Raw genomic sequence first — 16233 nt, forward strand, 5'->3', positions numbered from 1 at the left:
AGGACGGGGAATAATGTGCAGTGTGATTGGGTAAGAGGTAAAGGCCATAAAACACCAACCCCATGAGGAACGAAATAAATGGAGAGATGTTGGGATCACATGATGGTTGGGATTGAAGAACAACCTACTGGGATTTCAAACCTGTGTTTGGGTCTGGGGCAACTGGGTGATGGGCAACAGTGTATGAGTGAGTAATTATGATCTGTTTAAATGTAAGAGGCGGTGGAGAAGAAAGGGGTGATGAAAAGTTATTTGTTTAGTGTGAAGTAGGTTGGTTGCTTACTTGTCACAGTAAGATGAGAGTTGTGTTTTTAAGCTTGGTCTTTGAATGAATTGTTGCTTGGAATGTGTTGATTGGAAAAGTGATTTCTGATCGCTGATCCGATCTGGTTTTGAATTGTTGATTTAATTTTGAATTGATTGGAGGTAATAAGGATTTGTGTTGATTTCCTGATTTGAGTTCATCTGGAAACGAAGACAGATGGGATTAATGTGTATATCAGGAACAATTTGGAAAAGAAATATGGATATATGACATTACTAAAATATAACCAAGCAATTGAGAGTTCTTGGGTTAATGGGATATAAATAAATGCATCTACAAGTTGATGGTTTATAAAAATTTAGTTCTGGATGATACTTAAACGATGAACAATGTTGGCAATATACAAAGAATGTGACTTGTTTCTGGGGGGAAAACATGTGGTTTAAAAATGGTTGGCTAAGTTTTAAAGATGGAGATGTTTCGCAGAACTCTTATGATTATTTATATGAGTGGTGGACTATTCCATGGCGAAGCATTTTTCAGTTTTTATGATTAAGGTTTAAGGTCTTTATGATCTGTTTAGTGTATTTTTCAAAGGAGAGGGTTTTGGTCAATGATGATGCCAAGATTCCGGATGTGGATACTGGGAAACCATCGATGTTGGGGGGAATGAAGATTAATTCAGATTTAGCGTAGTTAAGTTCGAGGAAGCTGATCTGAAGCTAGAATTTTATTTCAGTTAGGCAGTTTGTCAGGATAGAGTGGGTGGTGGTGGAGCACGATTTGGTGGAGATGAAAAAGCTGGATGTCATCGGTGAAGCAGTGGAATTGGAGACCATGGTGCATTGGCTATGGTGCATGACGGATTAAGTGACCAAGGGGGGATAGGTACAGGACGAAGAGGAGGGGGCCAAGAACTGAACCTTGGGGGACACCTTAAGGGGGAGTGAATTGTGGTGATTAAGCTGTTGTAGATGCTGTCAATTTTGCTTTGGATGAATGGTCCAGGAAGGAAGGAGGGTGCAGGTGGCACCAGGTGTGAGTGCACAGGTGTGCACCAACAGGTGTGTGGAGCAAGGTGGTGGTATCCAGGGAGCTGAGGAGTTTGTTCACGTTGTAAAGTTTGTTTATTTAGTTTGTTTATTGTAGAGAAGAGTGCTTTTGGGATCCCGGAGCCAGAGTGGATAATTTGAGGGTAGTAGGTGGAGTAGAGGACATCTTTGCAGTGCTGTAGGTGGTCCTTGTAGGCTTGGGGGTGAACTAATTTGGGTTTAATAGGCACAAGCCGGTCTAAACAGGGTGAGGAGGATGGTGTGATTGATGATGTCAAAGGAGGCGTTGAGGTGAGGAGGATGAAAATGTTGAGGTTGCCGGCATCAGAGGAGAGAAAAGGTCGCTGGTGATTTTGAGGAGAGCAGTTTCAGTACTGTGGCTGGAGCAGAATCCGGATTGGGATGTTTCATACAGGTTATTGGCAGAGTGGTGATGTTTGAGTTGAGTGGCCACAGCACGTTCCAAAACTTTTGACAGAAAGGGTAGGTTGGAGATGGGTCTGAAGTTATTTAGGGTGTCAGGGTTTAGTCCAGGGTTTTTCCAAAATGGGGGTGAAGTTTCACGAGTTTTTGGGGAAATCGGTATGTGAAGCTGGATTAAGTTGGAACTGCTGGATGAGCCATGGAGATGGATTGGGTTTTGTTGTTGGTTGTCTGGGTGTTCGGTTGTTGCATTGCCAAAGGTTTCTGTGTGGTGGACACACTCGTTGGCTGTTGTCTTGTGTGACGTGGATGGAGATGTATGTGGCTGTGTGTGGCTGCCTGGAGGGGAAGGCGGCTACAGTGGTTGATATTGGTTGTGGGTTGTCCGGGGTGCTTCGATTTGCATAAGGGGTGAAGATTGGGATATTACATTATTTTAAGTAAGTATTGGTATGAGTAATTACAGAAGTAATTATGAGTTATTATGAGTAATTAGTGGTATGAGTATTAGTTATGAGTTCCAGGTGTTGAGCTAGTTATGCTAGTTATCCAGCTAGTTATGAGTAAGTGATTATTTTAGTAAAATTACATGTTTCGCTGTGTTGTTGATCTGGGGACAAGCTAGTTTGATGGGTACCCTGGGGTCTTCAGCGTGTCTATGTGTTTGTCTGGCTGTTACACTAGACTCTGGGATGTGTTTTCATGAGACGAATTTCAGAATTGATGACAATTCAGTGAGTATGGTGGACAACGTGAAGTGGCTGGTGTGAAGGAAGGGGTTGGGAAAGATGGACCCCCTTCACGAATACCCAGTAGGGTAGCTTAATTTCAGACATAACAGTGAGAATCTATTGTGAGCGAATCACAGTGGGTGAGGAAAACATTGTGTGTGACCAGACACCAGAACTGACCAGAATTGAAATTGGAAGTAGACCAGGTTATTTCTATTATTTGTTTATTCGTGAAAATAAATAAATAATAGGGGGAGGTTCATGGAGGTTAATGGTGGTTTGTTTGTATTAATCGAGGTTAATGGTGGTTTGTGTTTGTGTTAATGGAGGTTAAAGGTGGTTGGTTTGTGGTAATTCTAGTTGAAACTCTCGCTGAAGTAATTTTCGTTTATTTTTATTTTTTGATTCGATTTGAGAGTTGAGATGATTGATTTTTTATTAATTTTATAATTTTATTTTTATTGATGTTGGAAACAGGTAATGGGATGCTGAGAGAAGGATTGAATTTAATTTGAATTGGACTGGATTAAATGGGATTGAATTTAAAAAAAATTGAATATTGGATAAAATTGGATCCACTTGAAAAAAGTGGATTAGGAAATTGGAGACCTGTAGACCAGGCGCTCCCAGGAGACTTGTGGACCAGGTGTTCCACCAGAGGAAAAAGACCAGGTGTTCGTGGAGCACTTCACCTGCAAGAACGCCTTGGAACCAAGGTGGAAGGGACCAGTCCAGGTGTTGCTGACTACACCAACGGCAGTCTTTTGCGAGGGCAAGACTTCGTGGATCCACGCCACGCACTGTAAGTTGGCCATACAAGCACCAGACACCACACCCCCAGAACACAGTAAGGATGGGCCTAATCATAGGTACAATACTATTGATAGCGACAGCAGCTAGGGGAAACTCCGATTCCAATAGATGCGAAAACGAAACCCGACACCTCACCGTAACATGGGGACAAAGAGTATCACTACCATGTTTCGAACAGAGAGCCCTGCACACAAATTGGGTGAACATAAATTGGCTAGCACCGTCGGCAGGGCCTGGACGCGTTGGCATGGTACTACAAAAGCAACGAGAGTTCCGGGAAGACGGGCAAGCTAGCATTAAGACCTTGGCCCAACCAGGATACAAATGGGGAACCCCTGATTTTAAGCTACAAACACGCACACGCCTAGGGAAAGACATGACCATGCAGGTCCGGTGCAGCGTCTGGACCCCTGGCGCGGCCGGTGGCGAAAAGAACTACATACCATGCATCGAATACATACTCACGCCACAACCCCAGAATAAGGCCCCAAAGAAGGGTGAAAACACATATTGGAAAGTGGCCAGGGAAGTGGCAACAATTCAAAATAGGACACACTGCTGGTCGTGCATGCGCTTTCCCCAAGCAGGCACCACAGGAATACACATGATAGTGCTACCTCTGTCCCTCAATGACCTCTGCTCACAACCTATCGATTCCCCATGTTTAGTCACCACGCTGGAAAGAGAAGGGGTTGAGAACGGCAAGAGTTGCAATCGACAATTTAATTATCGCCCGTCAATGATTGCCCATGTGGCCGAGAGGCCTGCCCCCGTCTGGGTCAAACCACAGAAAGGGAGGGTCTGCCTCCAGGGTTCCGGCCACTTGCGTATGGGAGAATCAGAATGCGCCTACACTCTCCCCGGAAAGCTGGGACAAGGGAGCTCGGGGATTACATTACGAATAGTACTGCAAGATAAACACAACCACAACATAACGGCTATAACATTCTCTAGGGGGGTTAGTAGGATTAATGGGGTGGTAAAGGGACTCCAGTGCTTATCCACCCACCTGGTCCCACCCCATGGGACAATGTTTATATGCGGCGACAAGGCTTACCCCTATTTACCAAATAATTGGGGGGGCACATGTTATCTGGGTTCAGTCCTTCCTGACGTTGAGATACTGGATGAGCTAGACCCAAAGTCCTTGGACAGGCGTTATAAGAGGTCAGTCATGAACGAAGATGGAACCACTAAACTACACGGGAGTCTATGGGAAAAGGTGTTTGGTTTCTTCTTCCCAGGAGCGGGCACAGTCATGGATAGTTTCCGGATAGACAAATTGGCTTTGGCCCTAGAAAAGGTGGCAAACGACACCGCTACGGCTCATGACATACTATTGGATCGATCGGATCGCGCGCGAAAATTCTTATACATTTAGCTGGCTCACTGACTGGTTCCAGGGATGGACGGGCACCATAGTGAAGTGGTTATTGACCGCACTGGCTGTGATAATCGGGGTAGTAATTTGGGGGGCACTAATGAAATCTCTAGTCCTCCTCTGTATGAGAAAGTATTTTACAGGATGGAAAGTGAAGAAGCCGCCGACAACAACTATGGCTCTGACCACAGAGGCCGTCGACCTGAACGGGTCCTTCAACAAGGCAGTTGCGACCGGCGCTCCAGAAAATTGCATTGAATTTTGTGGCAACTGTGATACTTGTGTGGATCCCATGTGGGAACTGGCTGCTGCCTGTAACGGTGTATGTGATGACTGTGATACTTGTGCTATAAACCCCTTGCGTGTACTGGCTAACGCTGCTTATGTATTACAAGCGGACAGCTGCACGCCCCCTTCCGACCCAACTATGGATCTGATTGCGACACTGGGTCTGGCGGTCGAGGGACCCGACGTGGATATCCTAGACCCGCAAGCCGACCAGGCGCCCATGGGAGACTTTGACATAAAGGAAGTCCCTCTCTTTTCTTCAAATGTTTCGGATCTCTTTTGATCCAAATGTTTCGGATCTCTTTGATCCACATGTTGCGGATCTCTTTGCTTCAAGTGATTCGGATTCGGATTTTTACGCTCTGTACCCTGACCAGGAAATTGAGACACAAGATACTGACGACATTTTGTATTCCCCAGAACAGCAACACGTGAGGGACCTCATGGGCATGACCGTTGATTAACTTCGAAGATCTGCAAGGACTGCGTCTGCAAAGGGTGGGGGGAGCCAGTTCCGCAGGGGAAGTGATGCACCCTCTGGCGGAGCAGAACCTCATCTGGACCAGACGTCTTCGTTGTGGATCCGAAACGTTAATGAACTTTCATGTTTTGAGCCCTCAGGCTCCGAGCACGCACCACACGACACGTTCGCCAAATGCACGGGCGAGGCGCTTTGGGCGCACGATATGCCCTTGGGAGATACCCGCATTACACAATTATTTTTTCAATACCCGCATTACACAATTATTTTTCAATAAAGCCCGATGTGGCACGTTGTCTCTTAAGATACTTTGTCTCGACGAGACAAGAGGAAGGAATGTCAAGTAGTAGATTTGTTATTGCCTAAAGTTCAGTTATAGACGTTGGGTGCTAATGTGTTATGATTTATATGATGTCTAAAAATGCTATTTCATAAAGTAAATAAAGGGTTTTTGCTTCGTTTTAGTTTTGGATGAGGAAAGGCTTAAAATGAGGTCTTGCTGAACAAATTGTATACGTGTGCTTTTTTCGAGGCTGGTCGTAAAACCACGCCCACATGCGCTTGTTTTAGCGTAATGCTAGTAGAATGACATGATCGTTAACCATATATATTTTGTTTTAATCTCAGCAACGCATGACTCTGTATAAACATGCTTTGGATTACTCATGTACACAAACCCATAAAATATATGGGTTTGTTTGGCTAAGCATACACTCTCCTCATTGTGAGTTACATTTCTGTTTTCTCGGAGCCCAGAGAAACATTTGGTCCAAATGATAAGGACGGGCTGACTCCCCCGAATGATAACGGTGGGAGGAACCTCTCCCAGTGTTGTTTGTTCCCTCGGAGATTTCCTGATAAAACGTGTCCCTATATAAATGGACTGGGAATCAATGTGTTTTCAGGAAGGCTTGACGTGGCATGAGACTGGCTCTTGCTATAGATATCTTGGCCTCCTCCGGATCTGTATAAGTTGGTTTTTAATAAACTGCGTCATTTTTCAGGCTATTTGTGGACTTCTTTTGCAAACGAAGAGCTGATTCTTCACATATATATATATATATATATATCAATATAAGTAAATAAATAAATAAATAAATATATAGATATATATATATATCAATATAAGTAAATAAATAAATAAATATATATATATATATATATATATATATATATATATATATATATATATATATATATATATATATATATATATAGATAAATATAAATATATACAAATATAAATATATATAAATATATATATATATATAGCAGAAAAATATTTATTTATATATATATATATACATATTTTATCTATTATTTATTTTATATATATATATATATAATTTTTATTTATTTTATTATAAATTTATATATATTATAATATATTATATATTATTTATATATATTATTTATATATATTATATATTATAATTTATATACATTATTATAAATTTATATATATCATAAATTTATTATAAATATATTTTTTTTAATATATATATATATTATTTTTATTTATTTTATATATATATACAGACTTGGCATTTAATATGGATTTTTTTTTTTTTTTTGACTTGGGTTTACTTTCTTAACTCAGTATATCAATCTGGTGAGTTTCTTTTACACTTTTGGTGATTTATTTGTTAAAAGAACCATGTCACTGATTGTCTGTCGCAGCAAGAAGTCAACAACAGGATTATATCACAGGTGGCGTGGCAAAATGTACGGACAGGTGCATTTGACGATTGGCTTCACAGTCGGGTATACAAGGGTTGTTGCGTTCTGTATTAGTGGAAAATAACTGCTGCATGTCTCCAAAAGTTATTGCCGCTTCCTCTGGAGATGGTCCGTCAACTCGACAATGCTGTTTGTCATTGAGTGGTGGCTTTACGAAATTACGGCATGAAAGAGCGTGCTATTGCTCGGCAGTATGGCATCACTCAAGGTCAGGTGTCAAAGATCCTGAAACGAAATGCTCAGAGGCCAGGACGAAATCCAATACCGAGGCCAGGACGTCCCCGCAGAACCACAAGGAGGGATGATCGCCAGCTGCACCGGTTAGTCCGCAATGGCCGTACTAAGTCAACTAAACGGCTTAGGGCTGAGTGGCAGCAACTGACAAATGTGCCTGTATCCAGAAGGCTAGTCAACCAACGACTGGTTCAAGCAGGCTATCGTGCCAGGCGTCCCCTGAGAAAGCCACGCCTGACCAGACAACACCGCCAGCGCCGATTGCAGTGGTCCAGAGAGCACCGTCAATGGCAGCCAGGACACTGGAATCACGTGATCTTCAGTGACGAGTCTAGATTTCTGGTCTATCGTCAAGATGGCCACGTCCGAGTGCACAGACAAGTGCATGAAGCCTACAACAAAGATTGTATAGTGCCAAGAGTCCAAGCTGGAGGTGGTGGGGTGACCGTTTGGGCTGCTTTTCATGCAGGGGGCAAAACTGACCTGGTTGTTCTGAATGGAAACCTGAACCAGTTCAAGTACAGGGCCATTCTGGAAGAAACATTGCTTCCATTTGCTCGTGCAGCCTTTCGAGGAAACTTTGTCTTCCAAGATGACAATGCACGGCCTCGTCGTGCTCGCATGATCCAACACTTTCTTGCTGACCGTGGTGTAGAGAATATGGAGTGGTCTGCCATGTCCTCGGATATGAATCCGATAGAGAACTTGTGGGCAGAATTAACGCGTCAAATCGACCACTTGGACCAGCAGCCGACCTCTGTGCGTGAATTGCAGCAGGCTATTGTCACTGCATGGCAAGCGATTCCTGTGCAAACCTTGGCAAATCTCGTGAAGAGCATGCCTCAACGTGTACGTGCTCTCCTGAATGCTCGTGGGGGTTACACGAAGTACTGAACTGTAATTTTACTGTCCGTAATCCCAGTCGTAATTTAACTTTTGTTTTTGTTAAAAAAATTTTTGGCTAATGTGCAAAATAAAGAGATACTTCTGGAAAACGCACAGAAGTTTAACATAGTACTGTCCATGAATTGAGTTCGATATCAGTTTACATCACTTTCAAGGATCAATTTATTTGTTTCGAAATGTCAAATGTGGTTTTTGTTTCTTTTAAAGGTCACATTAACAAAATCTCGAATAATTTCAACATAATTCCAATGAACTTTTGGTTCTAAGACATCTTGAAAAGTAAGTTCACCCCCACAAAAAAATATTCCATATTAAATGCCAAGTCTGTATATATCGTATATATATATACATACATACATACATATATATATATATATATATATATATATATATATACATATATATATATATATATATATATATATATATATATATATATATATATATACATATAAATATATATATACTGTATATATATATAAATATATATATATATAGATATATATATATAAATATACATATATATACATATATATATATTTACATATATATATATATACATATATATATATATATACATATATATATGTATGTGTATGTATATATATATATATATATATATATATATATATATATATATATATATATATATATATATATATATATATGTATATATATATATATATATAGCGGAAAGCCAAGTTGGGCTCTGTAAAGACCTAGTTATGTGGATCTAGCAGTTGCTAAATTATGAGCTCGGGAGAATCCTCTGCGTCATGGGCTGCAGGATGAAAATGCACGATAAAGCATTTTGTTACATCACAATAATATCAGAGTATCATCACAATAATATCATCACATCACAATAATATCACATCTCAAATAATATCTAGCCACAAGTCTATTTGCTTCGAATGATTGCATGATGACATTAATTTTCATTGAGCACAAAAGTATTATAAAAGGGTGTTAATACAGGAAGAGAGAACACAAAGCAGCATATATTTATATATGAGCAAGCTCAATCAACCAAAATGAAGTGGCTCGCGTGGCTTTCCAGGAGAGCTTTGCTAATTATCGAAAAACCTATTCTGCCTTTTTAGCTGACATGGCAGTACAATGTAGAACAATAAAGGAGGTGCATAAAAAATTCCAAAATGCAGCACTTGGGGTTTGGTAATGTTATTGCATTTCCACACCTGTTCTTTATGACAAGCTGTATCTATGAATGCTGAAAAGATAATTAACAATGCGCTCAAAGAATCCACTGAATTCCATTATAACTTTTGCAGAACAATGCCTGGCAGGGGTGTTATTAACGCTTAATTAGTTTCCTCAGTATATACAGTACAACACCTCAAATGATGTTTGAGCACAAATCGCTGCCATGTAGCCTATTGCTGCGAGTGTATTCCGAGACCCACTGGGAGTGAAAAAGAGAGTCTCAGCTGGTCCCGACGAAAATAAGCCACGATTCTCCCCTCAAAGTGTGCAACCTCACCTTGCATCCTTCACAGGTGATGACTCCGTAGTGAATCCCCGAAGACTTGTCTCCACAGATCTTACATGGAATCACCTCAATTTGGGCTGGAAACAAAGTACCACACACGTGTCACCTCAAATAATATCTAGCCACAATTACACACAATCATTTGCATTCTAGACCAAGGTATAATTATTATTTTATAATTTGAGAGTCCATGGGGTAAGGGACTGTGGGAGTAAGGCCCATGGCTTTAGCAAACCCTCACAACCCCCACCTCATTCCAAAAGTCACAACTCTGGGTTCCACCAAAATGAGCCGACAAGGCATGGAAGCTTGCTATTCCCAGAGTGATGGTTTGAAACATCTTTCAAAAGACAAGCAGGGTTGGAAAGGTGATTTCATGAAGGTTTTTGTTGTTGTTGTTTTGTAAAACCTCTGGATGATACTTATGTACCAATTGAAACTGGAAAGGAAGTTCAGGGTACACCACGTGATTGCCATAGGTGAAGAAAATGGTGTGAATGGTGGATAAAATAGAATTTAGTGGAAAAGGTATTCGTCAGAATCTGAGATGAATGCACTGGAATACAAAGTTTTTCAGTATTTTATTACTAAACAATAATGTATGACAACGTCAAATGACCTTTGCTTTGGTCACAGGAAAAGCCATTTCAACCACATTAAAAAGTCGAATAAACTCATTTTTAAAAAAACAATATATATATATATATATAAATAATTTGCCTTAAAAGGAAAGTCTTGATAAATATTGCTGCAGAATATAACTCGCTGAACATCAAAGTCCCAAAACACAGTGCGGTATCATTGGTGGGTGTACAAAGCATCTTGCTATGTTCAAAAAGGTAATTTGTTTTTCTTACAAAACTGCATATATGACAACTCAATATTACAAATTAAAGTAAGAAAATTTTAACAGAAGTGGCTAAAATTCATAATAAATTTCATTAATTTCTCTTGTATTTCATTTTAAGCATGCTGTGCAATTTTTTTTTGACACAACACACACACACAACACACACATGCACAAAAAACACACGCACAACACACGCGCACAACACGCACACAACACAAGCACAACACACAAACACACAACACACAACACATGCACAACACACACACAACACACATCGTGCTCCCTAAACAGTTTCTTAGCTATGCTTACAATCTTGGATGGGTCACCACTCAGACACAGGAGGTGAGGGCAGGAATTTGGAACTTGTTAATGGTGCCTGTGATAGTTCCTTGAGCTTGGTTGTGTTTCTGGTTCCTTGAGCTTGGTCATGCCAATTTTCGCCTCTGCCAATTTCCTCAAAGATAAGTTATCCTGGTCGACAACATGGACCAACTTATATCCACTCATCCAAACTCTCACTTCCTTATATATCGTGATCTCAATTGCCATCACGCCAATTGGCTATATGTGGGTTCCTCTCTCACCTGCCATGGCACCTTAGCAAAGGACTTCTGCGACTCATTGGAACTGACACAATCTGTCAACTTCCTGACCCAGATCTCAGTCAACGGAGCATCTTCTCTTCGAGACTTGGTTATGACAAACTTCCCTGCAAATGTCTGCTGCTCTTCTTCTGCTCCGATCGATTCATCAGATAATTTGCTTGTTAAAGTGGACATCTCTCTGGCCATTCTCAGAGAGCCTCCTCAGCGCCAACAAGCCTGGCATTTCACTCAAGCTGACTGGCACGGTCTTCAAGCAGCCATCAAACATCTGGACTGGTCTCCCATCTCTACAGCCTCTGACATTAACTCTTGCTGGAAATTATTCGAAAGTAAACTGCTCTCTCTCTCTTGCACAGATTCATCCCATCTCGTCTTCAATTGTCATACCTTTCCTCCCGTCCATGGTACAATGATTCTTGTGGTGAGGCAGTTGCTCTGAAACAACCTGCCTTCGCTTCATGGAAGGTAAATCCAATGGAAGGTAATCTCAGTTCCTTCCACAAAGTTTGGAACAAGTGCGTGTCTACCCTCAGGAGATCCAGGAAACAATATCTCTCTACTCTCAAGAATATGAACTCTCAAACCTGTCCTGTTAAAAATCTTGTCTCGAAAACCTTGTCCTTGTCCCAAACCTTCCTCCAAGTCCTGGTGGTGTCTGCTCAAGTCTGTTTCATGCCAACTCCATACATGGCTTACTGACTTCATCTACTCTCATAGCCATCATCTGGTTCTCAACAGAATTGAATCGTCTCCTTGCCCTGTTAAAGCTGGAGTTCCCCAAGGCACTGTTCCGGGCTCACTCCTATTCCTAATCTTCATCAACAATCTCTCTGACTCTAAAATCGCCTTTATCAATTTTTGCTGATGACTCTGCACTCTGCCAGGACATCCCTCATCACCCTCTAGTTAGTCTCCCTCTATTTCATCCTTAAATCCTGCTGTTGGTGTTTCCCCTTTTCTCTACTGTGCCTTTTGACTTGTTGCATCCTGATTTGTTCAGTGTTCTTGATCGTCCATGAACCTCAACTCTGAATACAAAAAAAGAAAAAGAAAAAAGAACTACACCAGCAATTGTGCAATGCAAAAAAGCTTTACCCACTCTACCACTGAGATACTTCAAGACAGGTAGTGCACCATGTGAGATAAAAAAAAAAAAACATTTTATACAGTGCCTTCACAAAGTATTGACCCCCCCCCCCCGCCCCCCTTGACTTTTTGGTTGTGTTACAGCCTGAACTAAAAATGGATTAAAATTTTTGTTTTGTCACCGATCTTCACAAAATGCCCCATAATGACGAAGTCAAAACATGTTTTGGAATTTTTGCAAATTCATTGAAAATTAAATACAGAAATATCTCATTTATGTAAGTATTCAAATCGCTGAGTCAATACTTTGTAGAAGCGCCTTTGGCAGACATTACAGTTTTGAGTCTTCTTGGGTTTGTCTGCATCAGCTTTGCACATCGGGATTTGGGGAGTTTCGCCCATTCTTCCTTGCAGATTTGCTCAAGCTTTGCCAAGTTGGATGGGGAGCATCAGTGTGCAGCAATCTTCAAGTCTTTCCACAGATTCCCAATGGGATTCAAGTCTGGGCTTTGGCTGGCCCACTCAAGGACTAACATTCTTGTTCTGAAGCAATTCCAGTGCTGCTTTAGCTGTATTGATTTGGGTCATTGTCCTGGTGGAATATAAATCTTCATCGCAGTCTAAGGTCTTTTGCACTCTGAAGCAGGTTCTCCTCACGGATTTTCCTGTATTTGGCTCCATTCATTGTTCCCTCTATCCTTGCAAATCTCTGAGCCTGTGCCACCGAAAAGCATCCCCATAGCATGATGCTGCCACCATCATTTTTCACTGTTGGAATGGTGTTAGATGGGTGATGAGCTGTGAGCGATTTCTGCCAGACACAGCGCTTTGCATTCAGGTGACAGTTCAATTTTCATCTCATCAGACCACAGAATCTTTTGCCTCATGCTCTCAGAGTCTTTCACGTGCCTTTTTACAATCTCCAGCAGTGCTATAATGTGCCTCCGTCTCAGGAGTGGCTTCCATCTGGCCACTCTCCAATAAAGCCTAGATTTGTGAAGTGCTGCAGAAACTGGTTTCCTTCCAGCAGGTTTTCCCATCTCAGCGAAGGAACTCTGTAGTTCTGTCAGAGTGGTCATTGGGTCTTTGTTCACCTTCCTCACCAAGGCCGTTCTTGCCTGGTTGCACAGTTTGTTCGGATGGCCAGCTCTGAGAAGAGTTTGGGTAGTTCCATATTCTTTCCATTCCTAATTATGTTGCTCAATCTTCTCTTGGGAACTTTCAACACTAGATATTGTTTCATACCTTTCACCAGATCTATGTATCCTCACAATTCTATCTAGGAGTTATATGGACAGTTCCTTTGACTTCCTGGTAGAGTTTCTGCTCGGACATGTATTGTCAACTGTGGGACCTTATATAGAAAGATCTTTCTTTTTAAATAATGTTCAATCAATCGAATTGGCCACAGGTGCACTCCAATCAAGTTGTAGAGACATCTCAAGGATGATCAAAGGAAATTGGATGCACCTGAGCTAAATTTAGAGTGTCATTGCAAAGGGGTTGAACACTTATTGACGCAAGATATTCCAGCTTTTCATTTCAAATAAATTTGCAAAAATTTGTTTTAAAAATACCACTGACATGATGCGGTATTATGTGCAGATCACTGACAAAAAAAAAATATCTCAATTTCATCCATTTTTAATTCAGGCTGCAACACAACAACATGTGAAAAAGCCAAGAGGTGTGAATACTTCCTGAAGGCACTGTAAAGCTAATATTTTGATGCTAAAGAAAATGAAAAAGACATTTCCTGGAATATTCGCTGCAATTTCACCTCAGGGCCCTTGTTAAACACCAATGAGTCATATTAAATAATTTTAATATGGGATGAACATCTTTGGTTTGCAAAATTTCAAACAGATTATTGTGAAATAATTCAAGCATTTCGAGCATCCCCAGTATGTACTGTAACCGAGTCTGGCAAATGTTGCCATTCAAAGCAGTTAGTGCAAATACCTTGAGGATAGCAACAATGGGGAAAAAAATTCACAACATCACATCACCAAGATACTTTGGATCAGTACAAGAAATACATCGAGGGTGTTAATCTACTCACTGGCAACGCGCAAAGGCTTTGCACATGTGAACGAAGTATTTGGATGGTAATGGACATGTATGGATGGATAATATCACAGAAGTCAACTGTGCAGATTTCAATATAATCGCCGAACACTCACAGAAAAAAAACGAACATTTAATCAAAGTTTGGGTGAAATTACATGGGGAATACATTCTAATTAAGGAAATGATCCAAAAATAATGAAATTATATTAATGGAAACCTTTCACACAAAGGCTGCACTTCTGAGTTAACAGTTGCACATTCGTCCAAGAATTCTAAAGTTTATGCTTAAAGCATTGTTCCCTTTTCTAGAAACCACAATTAATGCATTCTTTACATTCGTTAATATCTGGATGCAAAACACTGAAATAATCCTTGTCATTGTCCTCACTTTGACCTGCACCATTTTTATATCCACTTTTGAGTCAGAAGGGAAGCAGCCGCTCAATAAGCCAGGCTTAACGCAAGCCAGTTATCCCACCAACCTTGCACTGCGCAGTCAATAGAGAGAAGGTTTTCAGCACCACGTACAGTTAGTTAGCCAATCCGCCAAGCAGGATGGCAAGGCACGGTATCGATAAATATTGGATGTGCTCACTATCGAATTACTATGATCATGCTCGTTTTTATTTATCTACAAGCCAATTTTTATTTTGTTCATTACTTGGCTGTTCACCATCGAGAATAAGTGGACTTGCACTGCTTTCTTAGTTTACTCGCGTGGGTACAATTTATACAGGGGATCTCTGAAGGCAAACTCTGCTGTGCGTAACAAAAATAAATAAATCCATAAAGATGCCTTCAGTATAGGTTTATACTATATTAGAGCATATGATCAGCTTCTATAGAATCTATACTGATCTTCAGCTTTTGACAGCAATATTTCATGATAATTTGTGAGGTCTGTTTAAAGGTTTAGAAACCTTCCATTTTGAGAAAGCAATTAATAACCTGTGTGACTCAGGCATCGAAATAAAGATGTAAAACGAGAATCTGGATATACTGTAACAATATAGCTCCCATCTGTGCTCTGCTGGGAGGTGCTGCGGTAATCGTATTAACTACTCGATTGCTTGTATACGTCGACACGTTTTCCAAGTTTGTCAGGAATCCATTAGTCCAGAGGCACCTTTTGTGGATTAGTCCAGAATTAAACGACAACAAGGAAGATAAATGGCGAATCACACAAAGACAAGGATGTTTCTGGACTTCATCACCATCCTACAGTTTTCACACCGTCGTACAGAGAATTTCCAAGGCCTCTTGTAAGCTGCAGATCAGGCTCGTGAGAGGAACAAACAGAAAATAATGAGGAAATAACACAAGTCAGGAGACGACGATGGTTCACGAGCGAGCGGTATTTATTGACAAAGGTCAAAACCGACATTGAAAATATATAAATAAGAATGTATTATCTGTTATGAGACTAGTTAGCTACACAATACCGAAAATTCTGCAACTCTGCAATTTCTCAATTCTGCAACTCAATTCTGCAAAAATTCTGCAACTGGACCTGACGGCATCAGCCCACGGGTCCTAAAATCCTGTTCTTCCGCTCTTTCACTCCCTCTCTCTGTTCTCTTCACCCTCTCTTTTGCTCAAGGTCATCTGCCATCTGCTTGGAAATCAGCCAACATCACCGCTTTGCACAAAAAAGGTGCAAAAACAGATCCCAGCAACTACAGACCAATCAGCCTTCTCCCAATTATCAGCAAAGTCATGGAATCCATCATTGCTTCAGATATGAAATCTTTCCTCTTCTCCAATGGCTTGATCTCTGATCATCAATTTGGTTTCAGAC

At 40.8% G+C, this 16233-nt stretch overlaps 1 protein-coding gene across 3 annotated transcripts in view; it reads right to left on the bottom strand.

The window, feature by feature from the left end:
- The window catches only part of LOC137422159 (nuclear receptor ROR-beta), a 152438-nt gene that overhangs the window by 56774 nt on the left and 79431 nt on the right, over positions 1 to 16233 (bottom strand). For all 3 annotated transcript variants that reach the window (XM_078772270.1, XM_078772271.1, XM_078772272.1), the window contains exon 2: positions 9816 to 9901. In XM_078772270.1, the coding sequence (XP_078628396.1) occupies positions 9816 to 9901 (86 nt within the window). The remainder of the gene's footprint in view (positions 1 to 9815; positions 9902 to 16233) is intronic.

The sequence above is a fragment of the Myxine glutinosa genome, chromosome 2 (assembly GCF_964187855.1).
Source record: "Myxine glutinosa chromosome 2, kmMyxGlut1.1, whole genome shotgun sequence".
NCBI lineage: Eukaryota > Metazoa > Chordata > Myxini > Myxiniformes > Myxinidae > Myxine > Myxine glutinosa.